The sequence below is a fragment of the Acanthaster planci genome, linkage group LG02 (assembly GCF_054643075.1).
Source record: "Acanthaster planci isolate LZ-2023a linkage group LG02, COTS_SCS, whole genome shotgun sequence".
In the NCBI taxonomy this organism is placed as follows: Eukaryota; Metazoa; Echinodermata; class Asteroidea; order Valvatida; family Acanthasteridae; genus Acanthaster; species Acanthaster planci.
The window spans coordinates 4762419-4781652 of record NC_141778.1 but is presented as its reverse complement, the minus strand read 5'-3'; the positions used below and the strand labels follow the sequence as shown (position 1 = coordinate 4781652).

Here is a 19234-nt window from a genome sequence, read left to right as displayed (position 1 = left end):
TCTTTTGCCTTGGGTTGCATTATGTGGTTTTTGTGACTGTTTTTGTTTTGAGGGAGGTGAGATTGTTTTCTCCCAAGTCTGGATTTCGCACTTTGTTGCCACTTTTATGATGAGCACAGAATTCGAGCATTATCCGCCTCGAGCATAAGTACCCCCTCATCAGTTGAAAAGAGCCATGTTGGTTGGGAGTGTTCATTTTGTTGTTAGAGATGCGACCATTTCCTTGTTCGTGAACCAGCGCAGTTCAGGTCCGACCAAAGGATGCTCTCTTGCTGAGAAAATAGCGTCCTCTCTTGGTCCAGCTCGTGACCCTAGGGCCAAGTGTGGAAATTGATCCAGAGTGAGGTTGGAATGCATTTCATATGCACACATGTCAAATAAATTCATAATTGGGCACGCAGGCGCACAAATGGCCTTAGCGGCAAGGGCCATTGAAAATGTACAGGGGTGCGACTTTGATCATTTTCTCAGGATTTCTGGCTATGTTCAGTTTATTTTCTTCAGAAAACATCATTAAAATCGTTTTGCTACTAGTTTGTAATATAAGCGGGACTTTTAGTGCTCTGTAAAAAGACTTTTCCTCCTGTGCGCACAAGACTTAAGCGGGAAATATGCCCGCTTAGTTTAGATGCTAATAGCAAAAACGATATAATGGGGTTTTCTGAAGAGAAAAACGAACAAAGCCAGAAAACCTTTTCTATGAAACAAAGCCAGAAAGCCTTTTTTATGTCCAAAAATCTGGATTATGGACAGACATAAGAACGAGACCAATCATCGGGTTTTTTTTTTTTGGTCTGTTAACTGGTGGTGCGAGTAGAGGACTGTTTTTCAAGGCCATTTGTGTGCATGCGTGCATAATTATGATCTTATAAGTGAAAAGGTCTATTCGGCCGCAGCTATAAATATTTAGTGTCAACAATCGAGACTGAGGTAGTTTATAACCACAATTCATCCTCAGCATAGTATTGTTTTGTACGTTTGAATTATTTTGGGATGCCTCGTAATGATGGCGATTACTTTGGCGTGCATACGTCTTGCTGTGACTTTGGTGTCAAAGAAACGCCTTCATGAAAGATGAATTTGATGATATCCACCTGAAATCACGCTCTCCAAACACTGCATATTCATTAATTGTCAGCTGCCTCCATTTTGATTGTTCCCTTCTGAACAAACTGGATGTATGAAAGCAATCCCCATTAAATAACGCAACGAACCACGATAGTTCATTTTGCATTAATGATAACAATACTTTTGGTTTTGATAAGGCAGCTGTAGGTCTTATGCCACCAACTCAAAGGGTTTTCAAGTGCCGAGTCAGGCAATCATGCGGCAGGGACGTACGGCATTAACGAATTGGACCGGGTTTTATTGTGGTAAAAAAAAAATCTTGAAAAAACACCCAGATACATTATCATGATTGAAAAAAAAATGAACTCATTGACATGTCTCTTGATTACACGAGGCACTTCGGTATATTATCAGGCAATATGCAACTCTCGTAAAAAGTTGGGGTCACGCTTTGTTAAGTTCCACTAAAATGGGGCTCCCGCGCTTACTACGAAAATGCAAGTACGTGTGTTATTGTTCTCTTTGTTTACACAGTGTCGCAAAGACTTCAAAATCCCAAAGTCGGTGTTAAAGGGAGGGTAGATGTTAAAAAGACACTCGGCTTCCAGTTATCCGACCTCTAAATCATTAAAACAGAGGAGAGCGTCTTGTTAGGCGCTACATGTCCAATGCAAAGCAGACAGTATCGGACAGTTTTAGGCTTGGCATATGCCGTGCGGTTGGATGACTGAATAAATTAATGAGCATTACTTTTTTTATTACAGAGTTTGTAACGTCCATAAAACTTCCTTCACAAAATTTTGAGAAATGGATTGCTAATACCAGCGCCTTGTATAAAAGTTGCCAACGGGTATACACGTATACGAACGAAATCATGCAAGTTCGCCCAGCGCGAACATGTCGGCAAAGGCGGTTGTAGAGGTCAACAAATCATGCCAACTACCAACTAACACGCACGGCTCGGTCATAAAAGCCACGTCTACCATGGCAACGATTAATGTTATGCCGGCTTTGACAAGAGTCAGTTCAGGGAACTGCAAGCGGGACAAATACAGGGTTTCCCCATGATGTACGTGTACTATGATGCCTCCCACGTATTCCTGTTGGAAAGCATCAACAGATTAACAAGCTCACGCGTGATTCAGACATCAATCGACAACCCTCTGCCTTCAGAGTTTCAACGAAGCCTCGGCTATTTAAAATAAACTTTCCTCATCCTTGAAATAATAATGAGATTGATTGATTAATTAACACAATAAATATATTACGAACTGCGTTCTTGTAACGCGGGCTTCCACTATTTATTATTCAGCACCGAAAAACTCAACAGGGCGCACTTTTTGTCACATTTAGTTGCCATAAATGCGGGAAAAGTTTAAATAAAAACTTACGATATTTATCTGCAACTTTACAAAAACTACTTTGTGTATATTACTTATGAAGATAAGTATTTACAAAGGACACTAGTATTGGGAAGCTTATTTCTTGCGATAAAAGCAGTCAGTGGATTAACCGAATAAGAGACAATGTGGATCACCAAGACTTTCATCGCACAAGAGAATGGAACAGTGGAATACCGGGCCACAATCCGAAAAAGTCGAAAATACATTGCATGGCCGTATAGTTGTCAATGGTGAATGTGAGAATTAATTTAATACTGAGTGTCATATGAACATAATAATCGCAAATACATTCGTACCAATACTACGGGGAAAAAAGATCCAACGTTACTTGAAGATGTTGCCCAATTGCCACTGAATTTTGGTTCACACTACACTTTAATTAAAAACAGTGTTTGTAGGATATGTATTCCCACCTGTGTGATCAATATGACGGTTTCCAAACTCCTGTGATTACAAACTTATATAATAATTTCGGATATAAACATAAGTTATATTTATAACTCAATTAGGGGTTAAGGGTTCCTTAATAGAGGCATAATGCAGGGGGCTGAAGATTTAAAAAGCAAACTTGGGAAAAAGAAATGGATTACAAACGGGAAAACCGGGAACTGGGAAAACACAGCGAAAGCGTTGAATAAGGTGCGCAAAGGTATTAATCTGCTACCCTGCTGCTTCTTCACACTACACAACATAGCATTTGAATCCAAATGAGACAACATTCTATTTTGCAACGGGCAAACGTAAACAAAGCCTTGGTTATACTCCCCTCTAACGTGATACATGGAAAATGTGTAACGACCAATAAACGTTTTTATACACGATTGTAAATCTTTATGGTCGAGTTCGGGCGGCCTGTTCCTGACACGGGTTTCTTGTTCTCGCGCTCGAACGGCGGGAACACGACTCAAGAACACTGTTCTTGGAACAGGATCACACACCACCTCCTCGTCAGGGCTTTACAGGAACACACGGAAAAACTCGTGAGATTTTGATTTTTGAACAGCTGCAAACTCTCGAATAACGTAGCCTACATGGACACCGCCATGTTGCATGTTGCTTGTCACTAACTACCAGCGATAACCAGTTGTTCGTTCCCGGCGTTCGAGCTCCCGACCCACGGATAACAAATCGAGCTGTTCGTGAACATACGAGAACAAGCCGACCGAACTCAGCCTATGCGAAAAACAAACCGCCGGTGGCCTATCCCCAGAGTTGTTTCAGCAGTGAATGGTGGAGGTTTACAGTTACCCTTTTCAAACGTTATTTAGTGGTATTTCATGGAAGGCGCCGTTAACGGTACCATTTATCGCAGCCTTTTGTTTTTCATGTTGATTCCTGCTCATCAACGCGTCCGTTCTTACGGTCCAGTTGAATCCCCTCATGTGCCTTATCTTCAAGCACAGCATGACAATGGCGACCAGGGAAAGGATGAGGAGGAAAGTGACCACGGCAAAAGCGACCAGCCAGGGGAGCGATGACTCCGCGTTCACCCCCAGTGGTTCGGTAGATGTCAGCTCGTGGGGTTCGTCAGACATGCCACTAAGCGAGGAGGGGGAAAGAAGGGTCGCAGGCCTCCGTGGGAAGGAAGACTCGGTCGGTACTGTCTTATCCCTCTCCTTGGTAGCAGATTGACGTGTGCTAGAGCTGCCGGCTGTGGTTGTGAGGTGCCTCGGTGAAGTGGTCGCTGGACCAGACGTTGGCGGGGTAGCGCTACTAGTTTGCATTACTGTCTCTTGGACTGTGTTAGTCATGTCAGTGGGACCGGGTTGCGGTGTGGTCGGGTTGGGGCTCTGCTCAACGCGGATGGGACCCATTGTGCAATTCCGTCGTTCATCTGGATAGCGGGAGCTGGTGATTTCGCAGATGAAAACCAATTCATCTTGGGATACGTTGGCGGTCCAGTTAGCACTCTGTGAGATTCGGTCTCCATTTCCATTTCTGGACCAAACCAAAGATGAGGGTGCAGAGCCCATAGAAGAGATTGTTAGGTTTACTGTCGGCTGTCCTCTGATCGTTGAGCAAGTCAGCGTTGTCTTTTCACCGATGGACACGGTCAGGGGCCCGTTGGGCGCGCACGCTGGATTCTTGTCATCCGGAAAGGAATACACTTTCAATGTTACTTGATCTGCGTCTATTACAGGGTTCTCAAAGCTGGGTCGCCGGACTAGGCACACGTACGTTCCGTCGTCTCTGACACTGACGTGGGAAATAGTCAAGACGAGAGCATCGTCTAAGGAATGGTCTACTCTACTCGGTAGTGCCTGCGGTGTAACCTCAATTCGACCGTTCGTTGTTAAATCTTGTAAGTCATACTGCCAGACGATTGAGTCTCCTTGCGCCAAACCTCGGACCTCACATCTCAGCGTGATGTTATCCCCCTTCTCGGCCTCAAGGTTACCGGTTCCTGCTACGGTGCCATTCACCACAACTATCTCTGTTTCAACTCCACGAGCACCGCACAGGCCGAGAGCGAAAACACAGAAGGCAAGTCCAAATGATCTGAACGACGCCATTCTACAACTCCACAAACGTTAAGTTCTGGTCAAAAGTAAACTCTTGCAGGGGAAGTCGAAGACTGCTTTTACAAGGCAAATGGTCGATGGGCGAATTCGGTGTTTATATATAGGTATGGAGATGTTGCGGTTCTGAAGAAATCGTTGACAAGGCGGAAAAGTCCCTACGCGTTTCCAGAAAAGTGGCCCAGCTACATGCACTTGCGTGCACGTGTCACCTCGCAAGTATGCAGGCATGTCATCAGGGTCACCGATTGGGACCTTAAAGGGGTTGCTTCCGATTATTGAACCGAATTTGTGCAGTTTATCTTTTGGAGTAATCTGGAAGCGAAAACAACTCTTTGGAGAGGGTCCAGTGTTATGAATGCATTCACCTGATGAAAAAAAAGGCACAATCATTTCACTGAAATTAAGAGTTGAGGTGGTTTATTCCAAGATCCTAACTCTATGCGAGACACGTGAAGTGTACATGTACATAGTGATTTAAATTCACGTAGTGGCCTCGTTGATAAAAATATTTGTTGAGGGTAAATAAATAACAATGAAACTCGGTCGTCAAACTCCAGTTATCATGTCACGGCCACTTCGAGCCTGATTTCGTTGCATTTGCTGGCTTATCTTTCACCGAAGGCATTCAAAACATTTCCCAATAACTCGTATACACCGTCGAAAATATTTACCAGGATGAGATTATCGCCCATTTTGTTTTAATATTTTGTGTTGACGTCATCAACAGAAATAGAACAAAACAGAGCACGCACTGCATGAGAACCACGTGACCACCCAGAGTCTCTGACTGGTGTATAGTTCCCATGAATCTTCCTAGCTCCGTGTTTGCATAATGTTTTCGGAAAGTGCTAGTACGCGTTGGCAATATACCCAAGTCTCCAGCAACTTAGGCCTATACCTTACGAAAAGGCATTTTGTAAGAAGGTCCGAAGTGATTTGTGATCAACTACTTCGTTCCGAAACACTTTCCTGATATTTTTTTTCTTTAAAATTGTTCAGTGACCAGTTATTTAGTGATTTGTGACTCGTTGACAAATTAATTGGATCTCTCAAAATTTAGAAATTACATTGTTGTCAAATCTAGATCTGTAGAATAAATAGAACGCTGCAGTAGCCGATCGGAGGAGGGGGCGTGCTCGGCGCGCCTCCTCTGCTCCAAAATGTGTTTTTGTTTTGTTTTGGGATGATGTTTTTCTATTTTGTCAGCTAGCTGTTCAATAACTGTTAACACCGAAATTATCTCTTGAAAATATGAGCTACTTGTATTTCACCCAGGTTCCGGTTCACCTCCTTAATCTTGGGGTTTCCCTTCCCTTTCCCAAGTTTGTGTTGTCGCGTGTTATTTTAGGCCCAGGGGTGGGTCGTCCACTCCAGTTTTAATTTGTTTTACCAATAAACTTTCACGGAGGCTAGTCAGATTAATTTTTTTGTTTGTCTGCAAAGAATCATTCATTTTTTAACACAATTTTGGTTTTTCGACTAATGAACGGGAACCCGACCCCTTGATCCGTTACTGCACCCAACCATTTTTACTTGGGCATCACCGCTGTGAGGTCCCCTGTCTCGCTCAAACAAGAAAGGAAGCTTTAAATTATTACCCATCAACAGTCTCGATTTGGGCCAGGCGCGTCGATAGCTGTTTTTGGCACAGTTGCAAAATCGCATTCTGATTGTTTATTTTTTTCAGCGCCTGTTTTCCCCTTTTCTCAGCTCCCTATGATGCTTATATATAATCATCCATGTCGTTCAGACTAGTAGCCTAGTAAGGTAAGCTGCGCGCAGACAACTCAACAATGATTTTTTTTTTATCAGAAAAAATACTTTGGTGTTCAGACACGTCAAATTTTAATGCTTATCTCCTCTGTTACGTTTTCTTTTCAGTTTTTGGTGGCTGAGAGGTTTATTCAATCACGTATGTTTGAAAATACGTCCATGCTTTGATGACACCCCCGTAACAGATGATAAAGCTCAGCGCCATTTTCAAGATTGCTGCCCGTAAACTGTTGCGAATGTCGAACGAGCCATTTCATTTGGAGGGTCCCGTTTTGTATGCAAATCTTGGAGAAGCAGAAGTGCTCAGTTGTTGGCTTTCTACCCTTTCCTTTTTAATTTGCATTATTCCACAAACCCTCCAGTACAGTCAGGGCTACAAAACACTCCAAGAATCAAAGAATTTGAGGACATGCACATTGTGATTTGGGCACAAATTTGTGACTTCTTTACTGATGATGGCCCGCACCATCATTTTTTTTTTGCTCGCAACTGATACGTGCCGACGCTGCCGCTGTGTCCCACAGTTCTTGACCTCAGAACGGTCAATGACGCACTCCGTCCCTTTAAAGTTTCTTGGGAGAGGGTGGAGGCTGGCAGCGGGCTTTCATGATCAGGCGACAGTGGAAAAGTTGGAGGGGATTTCCTGCATGGGCCGCTGTCTGTTACACATTACGTTTGTTCATCACGCACAGTTGCGCATCCAAGCCCTAGCCCGGGGGGGGGGTACGCTGCTCTCCCCCCCCACAAAATTCCAGTACCCCCAGGTTCCTTTCCCCAACTTGAAATCTAGTGTAATTTGCCACATGTGTCTTTTTAAAAGAACATTTTGTCAGTACAGAAACATGGAAGGAGAGAAGTTTACTTGATTCCAATTCCTTCATCGCCTTGATTTCTGCATGGTTGAAAAAAGAACTCCAACACCCACCCCTGCTTTTCGAGTTTGAATCGCTTTACAAATTGGGAAAAACTTGTATGTGCCCCACTTTGCCCCAAAATGACATAATCTGCGGGCTGACGGAGACGCTGTGCTACTTGCCCGACAGTTCTCATTGCTGGGAAGTCCCACTTTGTGCGTGAAAAGTGTTGCTTACGATCTTGTTATTATTAAAATTCCATGCGTAACCGTGTATACTTTCTCATTTTAAATGTTTACTTGCGTTCTAGAAGTATACCGGAGGATGTGCGTGTTCGTGTGGGAAATCCCCTCAGATTCACGCCCCAAAATGACATAATCTTCCGGCTGACGGAGACGCTGTACTACTTGCCCGACAGTTCTCATTGCTGGGAAGTCCCACTTTGTGCGTGAAAAGTGTTGCTTACGATCTTGTCATTATTAAAATTTCATGCGTAACCGTGTATACTTTCTCATTTTAAATGTTTACTTGCGTTCTAGAAGTATACCGGAGGACGTGTTCGTGTGGGAAATCCCCTCAGATTCACGCTATGATTCATTAATGTTTGCATTGCTGCCCTGTCCCAATCTTGCCAAGGAAAAAGTCCTTTTAATACATACCTATATGAATAAATACACGGGAAACTTTGTGGTTTAAGGACAAAATCATTGCCAGCAGATGTCACTGTCCAGTGGCGTAAATTTGTGACGGAAATTGGGGGGCCATGGGCATGAGGGTAGGGGACACCATAGGACAATTTGTGTTAATTTATTTTCTTTTTACGGAAAAGTGTGTGTGGGGGGGGTATTCAACAGCCCCCTCCCCCAATTTCCCGCACAAATTTAAGCCTGTGTCCGGGAATGAGGGATATAAATCCCCTCAACTTTTTTTTTGGTGGGGGGAAGGGGACGACATGAAAATTTGAAAAGCGGGGGGGGGGCTTAGTATGACTCTGGATAGAGGTCTATGTTCGTGATATTGATATACATCTGTAATATGTATTCGAAATACCATCTTTATGGCGTTTTAATATTGTTTCCAATTTTTGAGTGATATTGAATGCATTTTAGTCGTTGGAAGTGTGAAGCATTCTTCACAGTCCACTTTATTTTTTGCTCACCACAAAAGGGTGTGTGTGGGGTAATTCAATACCCCATCTCCTCTCAAAAAGGGGGATATACAACCCCCACCCCGGGATTTACGCCCACCTCATTGTCTGATGTTCTGATAATAACCGGTGTTACGTGCGGAGAATGCACGGCAGAAGAAAAATCAAAAGACGGGAATCAGGACACTAAAACATACGAGCAAAGGACAATAAAGGAACTAATTTGGAATAACATTTAATTATTATAATTTTAATTAACTTAAACTTCTCATGCGAGAACATCGTGAATTTGAACAGTCAAAAAGCATAAAAGGAAATTATTTACATTAGCACTGCCAAGCAGAATTAATTACACTGAAAATTAGCAAGCCGGCAAAAATATATTAATATGCGAAGAGGCAAATTATATTCGGCCGAGTATGATTACCTTAAGGAGCCAACACAAGAACAGAGGAAAATTAGGCCCCGCCCAGTCAGTGCCATGGCTAAAAGAGCGCGGTCGTCGGGCCAAGCACCTCCGCACTCCGCGCCAGAACAGCCCAGTTCAGACAGGCAGGTCAGTGTCGATCCCCGAGATTCGGCTTCTACATGGAGCCACGACACTCCAGGGTCCACGGTCCCTCAGCGGTGTCAGCCTTGGCTACGGTGCGGCAGTAATCGAGGCGTAGACGACAAGGAGGTGCTGACCCAACACCGGCTATTTCGAAACGCACATGCTAAAAGCATATAGGCACTGACTGAGAGCGAAATCAATGACTACGGAGTCTTTTATAGGTTTTTGGAACGTGCCTAAATTCCACACGTACCTTTTCAGGGAGACACAAAAGGATTCGGATCAACTGGGATCGTAACACCAGTCTTCACCAAAGGTCGACTTCGGGTGGCCTGTTCTTGGCACGGGTTTCTAGTAAGTTCTCACGCTCGAACGGCGAGAACATGACCCAAAAACTTCCTTCTCGGAAGAGGATCACACACCACCTCCTTGTCAGGGTTTCACACGAACACACGGAAAAACTCGTGAGATTTTGATTTTTGAACAGCCGCTAAAAATAGCGAGATGGCTTACGAAACCACAGACAATGAGACGTTTTGCAAAATTGACATTAACAGAAGTGAATGGTCTTTTAATAGAAAAGAATGAGAAAACATAAACCCTCACATGGACACTGCCGGGGTGAATGTTGCTTACCACTATACCAGCTAAAACTGGTTGAACATTCCCAGCGTTCGAGCTGCTGACCCATGAACGACATATCGCGCTGTTCACGACACGAGAATTGAACAATACGGTAGTTTCACAATAGTGCGCCACCAAGAGTATGCAACGCGTTTGGTCAATCACAATGCGCAAAATTTGTCGACCCAATGCGCGTTTGGAAAAGGTCGACAGATTTTGCGCGTTATGACTGGCCAACGCGTTGCAAACTCTCACTATTGTGAATCGCCCGCCCGAAAAAACAGATTGTAGGATTGTGTGGCGCCAACTCTTCACGAGAGGGCGGTAGACAGATTGAGTGGCCGTAAGCCAAGTACATGTACATGTACGCTGTTGTACGCAACCTTGTTTGATTCTCGATTGCTCTTTTTACCTTACTTAGTAAGCGGCTCGAGTGGACTCACAAATACATGTGATAACTATGGTAGTGTGTCACTTTTTTCTGAGAGGCAATTGTAAGTTTGGTGATAGATGCCGCAATGAACACCCGCGGGGTGGCATAGGTATGTAGCCCAAGCCAGAGATGAAAATGTGGCGTTATAAGTTTGTAACGTTTGGTTAATCTACTTCCAGACATGCCAGAAGAACTGTACGGGTTTCACAAACATTAAAGATTACTGATAGCCATGTACAAACTCCCATTAACTCATTTTTGCTGTTGTGATTGTGCCAACTTACCCTTCCATTCACAGCTTTTTGTGCAAGCAAATTTCATACATGCCTTCTTGTTGAGGTCAAATGTCAGATTGGGAGGTTTATTCACCTTGCAAGTTGTATCCTCATTAAAATGGTGATATTCTTGAGCATTTTGCCCATCCACATTACAGAAAATCAACAGCATGTACTCTCAGTAACTGTCAGCTGTGTGATAGGTTGACCAATCACAACACAGCTCCATCTTTTCCTTTTGTTTTCCTGACCCCATTCGTTATCCAAATGAAAGCTGAGCAGTGATTGGTCATTGGGATGGAAGCAAATTGGACCAATCACAGTGTAAAGTATGGTCTATCCCCAGAAGCAGAACTGTGGGGTCCGATGTCAGTCCCGCTCCCTCGAACCCAACAGAAAACTAGCCATTTTCGCCATAGGTTCTAATGAACCAGTTTGGTATTCCAACAACACATGCCCACACTAAAGCACATTGGGGGTTATGAGCAATACGCACATGTGAGATCAGCGTTTTCAGCAGGGCATGTGTAGTCCAGGTTTTCAGGTTTAGCTCCTAGCAACTATAGGAAAAGGTGCATTTTTTTCATGCGATGCAATCACACAGCCCAAAGTACTTTTGTCATCAGGAGGAGGTTACCCTAGTTACGGAGGCGGAGGTTACCAGAGTTTTGGAGGAAGGGGCAACTTCGCCTACAGTTCCAGGGGTGATGGTAGCTATGGCAGCTACGGTCAGCAGCAGTCAAACCACAATAACCCCTATGTGTATCGCAAAGACACCAGCGGAGGCCGTAACTATGACGGGCGTAGCGATGGAAGCAACTATGATGGGTACGGAGGGGGAGGCACCTATGGCCGTTCGGGAGGCAGTCAGAATCGATTTGGTGTCTTGAGCAACCTTGGCGACCACATGCAAAATGGTGACACCAAAGAGCATGAAATACTGTAAGTGATTTGGTTGTGTGTTTCACATTCTACAGTAAAACATCCACAGCCCTGCAGTCTGCAACCCTTAAAAATCCTTCCAAGTTTTTCTTCAGCTTTTTTGCTCAATAGCACACATGATTCAAAGGCTTTTGAAATAATCTGTGGTGGATCAATTATTTGAATGTTGCAACCCTATAGTAGTCTGTATCACCTCTGAGCATACATGTAATAGCAGCACAAAATTCACCATCAGTAAAACTGTAATCAATATTTTAACACACAAAAGCCAAGATTTCCTTCCTTCCTCAAAAAATAAGATTATCAAATGTTATTGCCAAATTTGCTGCTAGATTTAGCTGAGATTATTTGGTTGTGGTAAGCAGATGCATAAAATTTGGCCTTGGAGCCTTTAAATCTTACATGTACGTATGACCCTTTGCCATATATGACACTTTACAGGGACATCATCAAGCAGGACGCCAAGGAGTGGGAGGCCAGTCAGATGTGGCCACTGTCCTGCTACAAGCCGAATAAAGCCCGGAGCTATGTGCCTGGATTTGAGGACATCTCCCCAGACGAGGTCCGATACCTGGCCTACACTGCTGAAAAGGAGAACAAATTTGATCAACATGTGAGGCACCAGTCACGTGGGAATTGAACTCACCATCTGTAACCATTCCTGCCTTGAAGACCGCATTTAGTAGGCTGGATCCGGGGGATGGGGTGTTAAAACTCAAAATCCCCTGCTCACATTTGCCTTTTCTTTTTTAGTGGCCCGTGTCTAAAGGGTGCAAGTCCACCCCCTCCCGTAGAGCATAAACCCTGTAGGGGTCTTATCTGCATGTTTGGTTAAGGACAAAAGAAAGAGATTTAATAGCTTCAACAGTAATTGTAAATACCCCCTTCCCTATAGAAATATTGACACCCCCCAATAAAAAAATCCTGAATCTACCCCTGATTAGGGTTTAAGTTCTCGATAGACTGAGCAGCTTAAACATATCTGCCAAAACGTATACTTGCAGACAGGGTGTTTTTGCTAGTGCATACATGTTTGTTATAGTGACTGGTGGACCAGGAACAGTGTGGGAGATCACAGAATTGCCAATTGACCCCCCCCCCGGCCTGTGAAAATTCTTGGATCAACCAGACCATGTAGGGAAACTTACAAGGGGGTTAGATATTAAGTATAAAGATGAACAAAGAAATTGACCGAATGCAGGATTTGAACCCGTGACCACTGGAACATCATACCACTGCTCTACCAGCTGAGCTACCCAGCCCTGTGTTAATGGTTCTTCCCATTTATCAATATCTGTGTTAGGGGTGCTGTAGTCTGAAACACCACCTGGGCAGGCGATCACGCCCAAAACAGCCCTGGTGCAGTGTGCCAGAGGTAAAGGGTTCAAATCCCATTCCAGAGGAAACATTTGCTCAACTTAGTTACATAACAGTGGAACTCTCTATACATGCACAAACATGCCAAGCACAGCCATGCAATAGTGTTTGTGGTTAGCAACATTTGTTCGCAATAGTAAGCATGACTTGTCTAGTAACTGTTCAGTAGATCCATGAAATTGGACCCTGGGCTTGATGCCATCTGACATCAGATGGTTCTGTTCATGGTGATCTTGTTTACTGATAGTTCCACTTTTTTCCAACACAAGAACGGCAGCGCAACAGATACGAATATCTGAGGTAGGAGTAACTTTGGTTGTGGTCATAGTTCTTGGCACAAGTTTACTTTTTGTGAACTCATTCTGCCTAATTGCACTTTTCGTATTTTTTCTCTGTTTCAGAAAGCAACTTTTGCAGCTGTTCTTAACATTTACAAAAGTCAGCGGGATGTGATGCAGAACCCATCTCGAGACTTAAAAACCCGACTGGTAAGTTACTATGGTGATGAGTTAGTCATCCAAAAGCAATTTTTTAGCAGGTCTCCGGTTCAGCCAACTCTCATGAATTTTTGGCTTATCTGCTTTTTTACCATTAATTTAAATGTATGACTAAAATTTGTCGCGTTGGTGCAAAATGCAACACGCTAAGCACCAATCTATTTTTTTTGTCTGTCCATATTTTGGTACACATAATTTCAATTCAGTGCACTTGATGAAACTCTTTTGAGGAGCTGCAAACAAATGGGGCATTCCATGAAGTTGGATTCATCATAGTGTGATATGTACATGTATTTGTGAATGGAATTAATGGGGTCCCTTAGAAATGTCAGAATAACTGAACTGTTCTGGGATGTTTCAGAGCATTTTGAAATTTTTCAGTATGATGTCTTTAGGAAAGATGGTTTCATACATGTATACGGTGTGGACACCACACCATTTTCAATTATTTTGTTGATGAAGGAAGCAACAGATAGCAGTAACCCCCCCCCCAAAAGGACACAGCATACCAATCCCTACTAACCTATTACATTTTTGAACACACTAATGCAATCTATATTTGGTTTTTAAAAAATTCACTAGCCATCTTCAGCTTAGCCAAATTTCTAGTTGATCATCTTGTTGGAAAGATAGTGCCTTGCCCCACTAAAAATTCATTATTTGAAGTCAGTTACTGAACGTTTGCAGCATATGTGACCGAGATCTGACTTTGTCAGTGCTTAAATTCATGAAAACTGTAGGTCGCCATTGTTTTTACAGAGAATATTAGGCATTAACTCCATTTTGAGCCAGACATCACCAGTGGCAGTTCTAGAGTCAATTTTTATTTGGTGGGGAGGGGTAGACCCTTCGCATGTGATGTCACCCTTTAACATACACTACTGCTCTTTCACTTCGGAAGAAAAAAAAATCTAATGTATATTGCAAATAATGACCGTGCAAAATGATCGTGGCCTATTCATTTAGTTTAAAATAATGCAGACTTGCGAATCCAATATTTTCTAGCATTTTTTTTCCTCCATGGGGGGAACTAGACGAAAATTTAGGATGGCTAAAACAACCTAGACCGTCCCTTGGAACCGCCGCAAAAAGTGTGGAATGGTCTTGAAGCAAAATTAATGACACTTTTTCCTTACTTATGAATGAAAAACACGCAGTTAGTGTAATTTTTCAAATACATTGCAGATAAATGCATTCAGAGGTGCTCCAACATCAGGCTCTGTCTTTGGCAATACAGACTCACCTGTGGAATTAATGTATGGCAACAGGTAAGTCATGTTAAAATGACTTTGGGATCTTATGGAATTTAACAGAATTCTACAACCAACAATGGCAAAGTGTAAAGTTTAGTGCCATCAGCATAACCTAACAGAATTCAGTTGTTTAGTCCATGAAGATAAATCTGAATCAGACTCCAACAGGCGATTCCATGATAAACCATGAACTAAATCCATCAGAATCCAACAGCTAAATTCATTGAAATGGAACAGAACCCAAAAGCTTAATTCATCAGAGTCCAGCTTCTGATGTATCATCAAAATCCAACAGCTTAATGCAATGCAATTTTAACAACCGAATCCAACAATATCTAACATCTGAATTCCCAAGAATCCAACAGGTAGCATAGTACTGAAGGTAATTTCACTGCTCAGAACCAGATTGCTATAGAATCTGACGATATTCAGCAGGGTTTATGCATGCAGGTGGCATTCCATGAAAGAAAATTGCTTAGAATTGAGATTAAGATGCTGTCATATGTTTGCCTGTCAAAGATCGATGAAGAAATTGGATTCGTCCAAGAGCCATAACCTAAAATGAACATCATTTGGTTGTCACTTGATTAGGCAACGTATGCACAGTCTAGCGATGTTGCTAGATGGAGCCTTGGTCCCCATCCTGCTTCACTCTTGCTGAATCTTTCTACTTATTTTCTTAGTACTGTATCAGGTGGAAGTGGCCAAGCATTTGGAGGTAGTGGCTTTGGAAGTGCTTCAACTGGCTTTGGGTCTATGTCTGCCTCATCTGACACTTCAGGCTTTGGGGGCAGCACCATGGGGAAAGCCTTCACTGGAAACTTTGGGATTCAGCCATCGCAAGGACAGGCGGGAGGCAGCGCAAGCACCGGGCTCTTTGGCAAACAGGTCGCAACTGGGTCCACGGGAACCAGACTGTTTGGCAAGCCGGCACCAACTGGGAGCCAGACTGGACTCTTTGGCAATCAAGCCTCAAGTGGGACAACGGGAGCTGGACTCTTTGGCAAGCCAGCTACAATTGGAGTAAATGATACCGGTGGCAGCGGTGGGATAGTTGGAGCTGGGGGAAGCAGCAACCAAGTGGGGCTGTTTGGAAAGCCACCAGCATCTGGAACATCTGGGAATTCTCAGCCAAGCTCCTTTGGGATGACACAGGTTGATTTTAGAAGCCCTCAGGGTAGCTCTTGGGGCACAGGAGCCCCCACAAGCCCCCAAACAAGCACTTATACCCCTCTCAATGAACTCACAGCCGAGGAGAAGGAGCAGTTTAAGGCCCAGTCCTTCATGTTGGGGAAAGTACCAACAAGACCACCCCCTATAGAGTTGTGTAGGTGATAGATAATAGTCTCATTCATGAACATGTACACCATGTTGTCACCGTAATTGATCAGAGAAACTATGCGACTGTGAAAACTTAAAGAAGTGTACATTTTCCTGTCATAAGTCAAACAACAGATAGGCCCCCTATTGCTTGTTTTCAGCAATAACAGAAGTACAACAGACCTACACATATACTGGCTGTAAATTTGTGTAGTCTTTTTTAACACCACAAAAACCACCTGTATTTGTCACAGATTAAATAAATTCCCAAAGGGGATTCATCTGTTTCCAGGGGGGTTGCCATTTTAAATTATGTGATTTCATTCATGAATCTTATCGGTTAACCTAAGCAACATGTACTGCGAAATTGGGTCACTGCCTGCACACCTTTTGTGCTTTGGCATGAGATAGGATTCAGAATTGATTTCAAAATACCAAACAGGTGTAATGTCTTCACCCTGTGTATAGTCAAGTGTTTTTATTGCAGACATCTCTGATTTGTACATCCAATGATCCAGTAAACCAGTGAAATCTGAACAGGTGTAGGATGGGCTTCATCTGAGAATTTTTTCACCTCACATGACATAACTCAGTGATTTGAGTGTGTCAGGAATTTTCCTATGGAGCCAATTTAACGGGGCTTCACGAGTGGTCCTGTTATTTTTTCAGAAGCCCCAACACAAAAAAAGACACAAAACGAACAAACACAGTGTGTTAAGAGTCCTTGTGACAAGACCTGTTTCTGAACATGAAAGAAACTGCTGACTGTAGTCCTGCTATCTCTGGAAAAATGCTGAAGACTCCTCCAGTCAGGTTTTTCCTCATTTAGAAGCTTACAAATTGCACACCAGGGAAGGGGAGGGGCTAAGGGTGAGAGTATATGTGACCGGCTCTACAAAAATGGGTATTATGGGACAGCTTTTTCAAATGAGTTGGATACTCATTTGAAATGGAAACATTAATTCGATGTACCGGCAGGTTTGACCCTGTGGCATTTTGCAATCCAGAGATATACTGATTTTTGCATAATCATATCATACACATTATAAGTGCTTTCAGAGATAAAGCCCTTTAACCACAGGAAGTGGAAAAAGAAATCAGCAAAGAAGAAAGTCTCTTGAATATCCATAGCAACAGTTAGGTTTCTTGTATGAATTGTGTTGATACAATAGAAGTGTTGATACAATAGAAGCCATTTAACCAAGAAGTTAAAAAACACCCTCTCCACACAGAAAACCCCTTCCTGGAAATGGCACAGCATTCCTCAATACCCTTTTTCGCAGAGCGGGTCACATACATGTGTACATCCTCAGAAATGTAACAAAATGATAATAAAACCCAGACCAAACTTTTATTTTCCTTTTTCGGTTTGTACGACTCTAGGAGGGAGGAGGGAGGAGACGGTAGAAGGCACTGTATGCTGGTGAAAGAGATGGGAAAAAAATGGAAGGCCTTTTATGTTGTCTGACTGACTGACTGACAGATAATAGCCTCATACAGTCCCACTTTGTTGCAAGGGTGAACGTTTGTTTATCAACCCATTACACAAAAACCACACCAGTTCAATAGCTGTACTTCAGGAAAATTTGTATATTTTACATCTTCATGAATAAAATATTGACAAATTATTGAACTCTCCATACTTTTGCAAGAACATTTTGCATTGACTAGCTTGTACATGTAACTGACGTGTTAAAAGATACAGCTTTTTGGTAGTGTAAAATATAGTACATACATGTAACTGTACATTTACTGTCATAGTACTTACAGGAAGAGGGGAAGCATTAAGGAAAGCAATATAATGTCAACAAACCTGAAACAAAGTCCCCTGATTTCTACAAAAAAGTAGCAATAATGTGATGCTTACGATAAAATGATGTTTTCCCAAGTTGGCAACTTGTTCATATCCCAAAATAAGCACACTACTCCCAGCTGAAGGAGATACCAAGTGTCCAATACGTGTAATGGAATTGTTGAAGTCTTTTGACTGCCTGTACACTATGAACATGCAAACTTTTCTGCCTTGGAATTGAACTGTGAAGTTTGTATTGGTTGAGTGTTATTTACACCACGTACATACACAGAAGTTCACCCGTCATTATTAAATAGAACCTGTGGAATACATCCCAGATGAATCCCAGGAAATCTCCTCTGTCATGATTAAGACTTTGAATAGTGTCATTAATAAGGGAATAGATATGTGCTGGGCCAGTCTTAAACATGCATTTAAGACCAGCTCAGGAGAATGGACGCGACTAATGCCCGAGGCGTAGGCGAGGGCACTATCAGTGTTTGTTCTCCTGAGCAGTTTAAGACCGGCCAAGCACATATTTCTTCCCATTCATAAATATCTTTTTATTCGGAGAATCAAAAGAAGTCAACATATAATGGATTTCCAACAATTCTGTTCAAAATCCTTACTTTCATTTTCCCGAACACCCCCCGTCCATTTTATGGTATATTCCTTTTGAAAGTTGTCCAATAGAATCCCCTTCAATAAGTTTGGTGCATTGTTTGCACACAGACTCCTGGCCAATCATCAGACCTGTCTTGTATCCAGGCGCCAGCGCATGACTTACACAGCCAGCATTGTCACTTCTCAGCGTGCATTATCAAATGTTAATACACGGTCATGTGATGTGTTTTGACCAATAGGAATAGAAAACTGTCCCAGGTACTTATGAATGTTGCTTCCTACATTGTTTTGATGGTATTTAACCCTACACATTGGCAGGTGTGCACAACAGTGTAGATATCAATATTAACTCCTAAAGTATTGACATTCAAAATGAAATTTCAAATTTGATAAAATTCACCAAATGTTCAAAGGCTGACTAGTAGATTCTAATTAAAATACCGAGGTAGAATATAGTTACTTGTTTTACCACTTGCTGCCGGGGGCAGTTATCAATGTTGATGATGCTGGTCCGGGATAATTATCATTTTTTCCGTTTTCGAAATTCTTTAAAAATTCCTATCTTCATTTACTCGACACTTGCACCCACACGAAGAACTGTCTAGTCTCCACTCTAGCCTGACAGACGGAATCTATTGACGCCCGAGTATTTCAGCCAGGCCTGCAGACTTGTAAAAAGAGCCCAGATTGTGCAGTGTTAGCTAACTTTTTTTTGTTCACAAACCTGTCACAGTGCACCGCTGACCTCTTTTCAATAGGGGCCAGATTAGCATACAG

At 42.7% G+C, this 19234-nt stretch overlaps 1 protein-coding gene across 1 annotated transcript; it reads left to right on the top strand.

The window, feature by feature from the left end:
* Nucleotides 1–10266: 10266 nt before the first annotated feature.
* On the top strand, nucleotides 10267–18176 carry nup42 (nucleoporin 42). Its single transcript, XM_022227761.2, has 6 exons — nucleotides 10267–10486; nucleotides 11279–11594; nucleotides 12036–12207; nucleotides 13373–13459; nucleotides 14654–14736; nucleotides 15405–18176. Exons 1-6 carry the CDS (start codon nucleotides 10405–10407, stop codon nucleotides 16054–16056), a joined length of 1392 nt encoding a protein of 463 aa, XP_022083453.2. The 5' UTR covers nucleotides 10267–10404; the 3' UTR covers nucleotides 16057–18176.
* The last annotated feature ends 1058 nt before the right edge of the window (nucleotides 18177–19234 follow it).

Bases quoted from the DNA above. Each gene is read 5' to 3' on its own strand.
- nup42 (XM_022227761.2), top strand. From the start codon at position 10,405: ATGGTAGTGTGTCACTTTTTTCTGAGAGGCAATTGTAAGTTTGGTGAT. The intron at 11,595-12,035 runs GTAAGTGATTTG...GACACTTTACAG, and splicing joins ACCAAAGAGCATGAAATACT to GGACATCATCAAGCAGGACG. The intron at 14,737-15,404 runs GTAAGTCATGTT...TTATTTTCTTAG, and splicing joins GAATTAATGTATGGCAACAG to TACTGTATCAGGTGGAAGTG.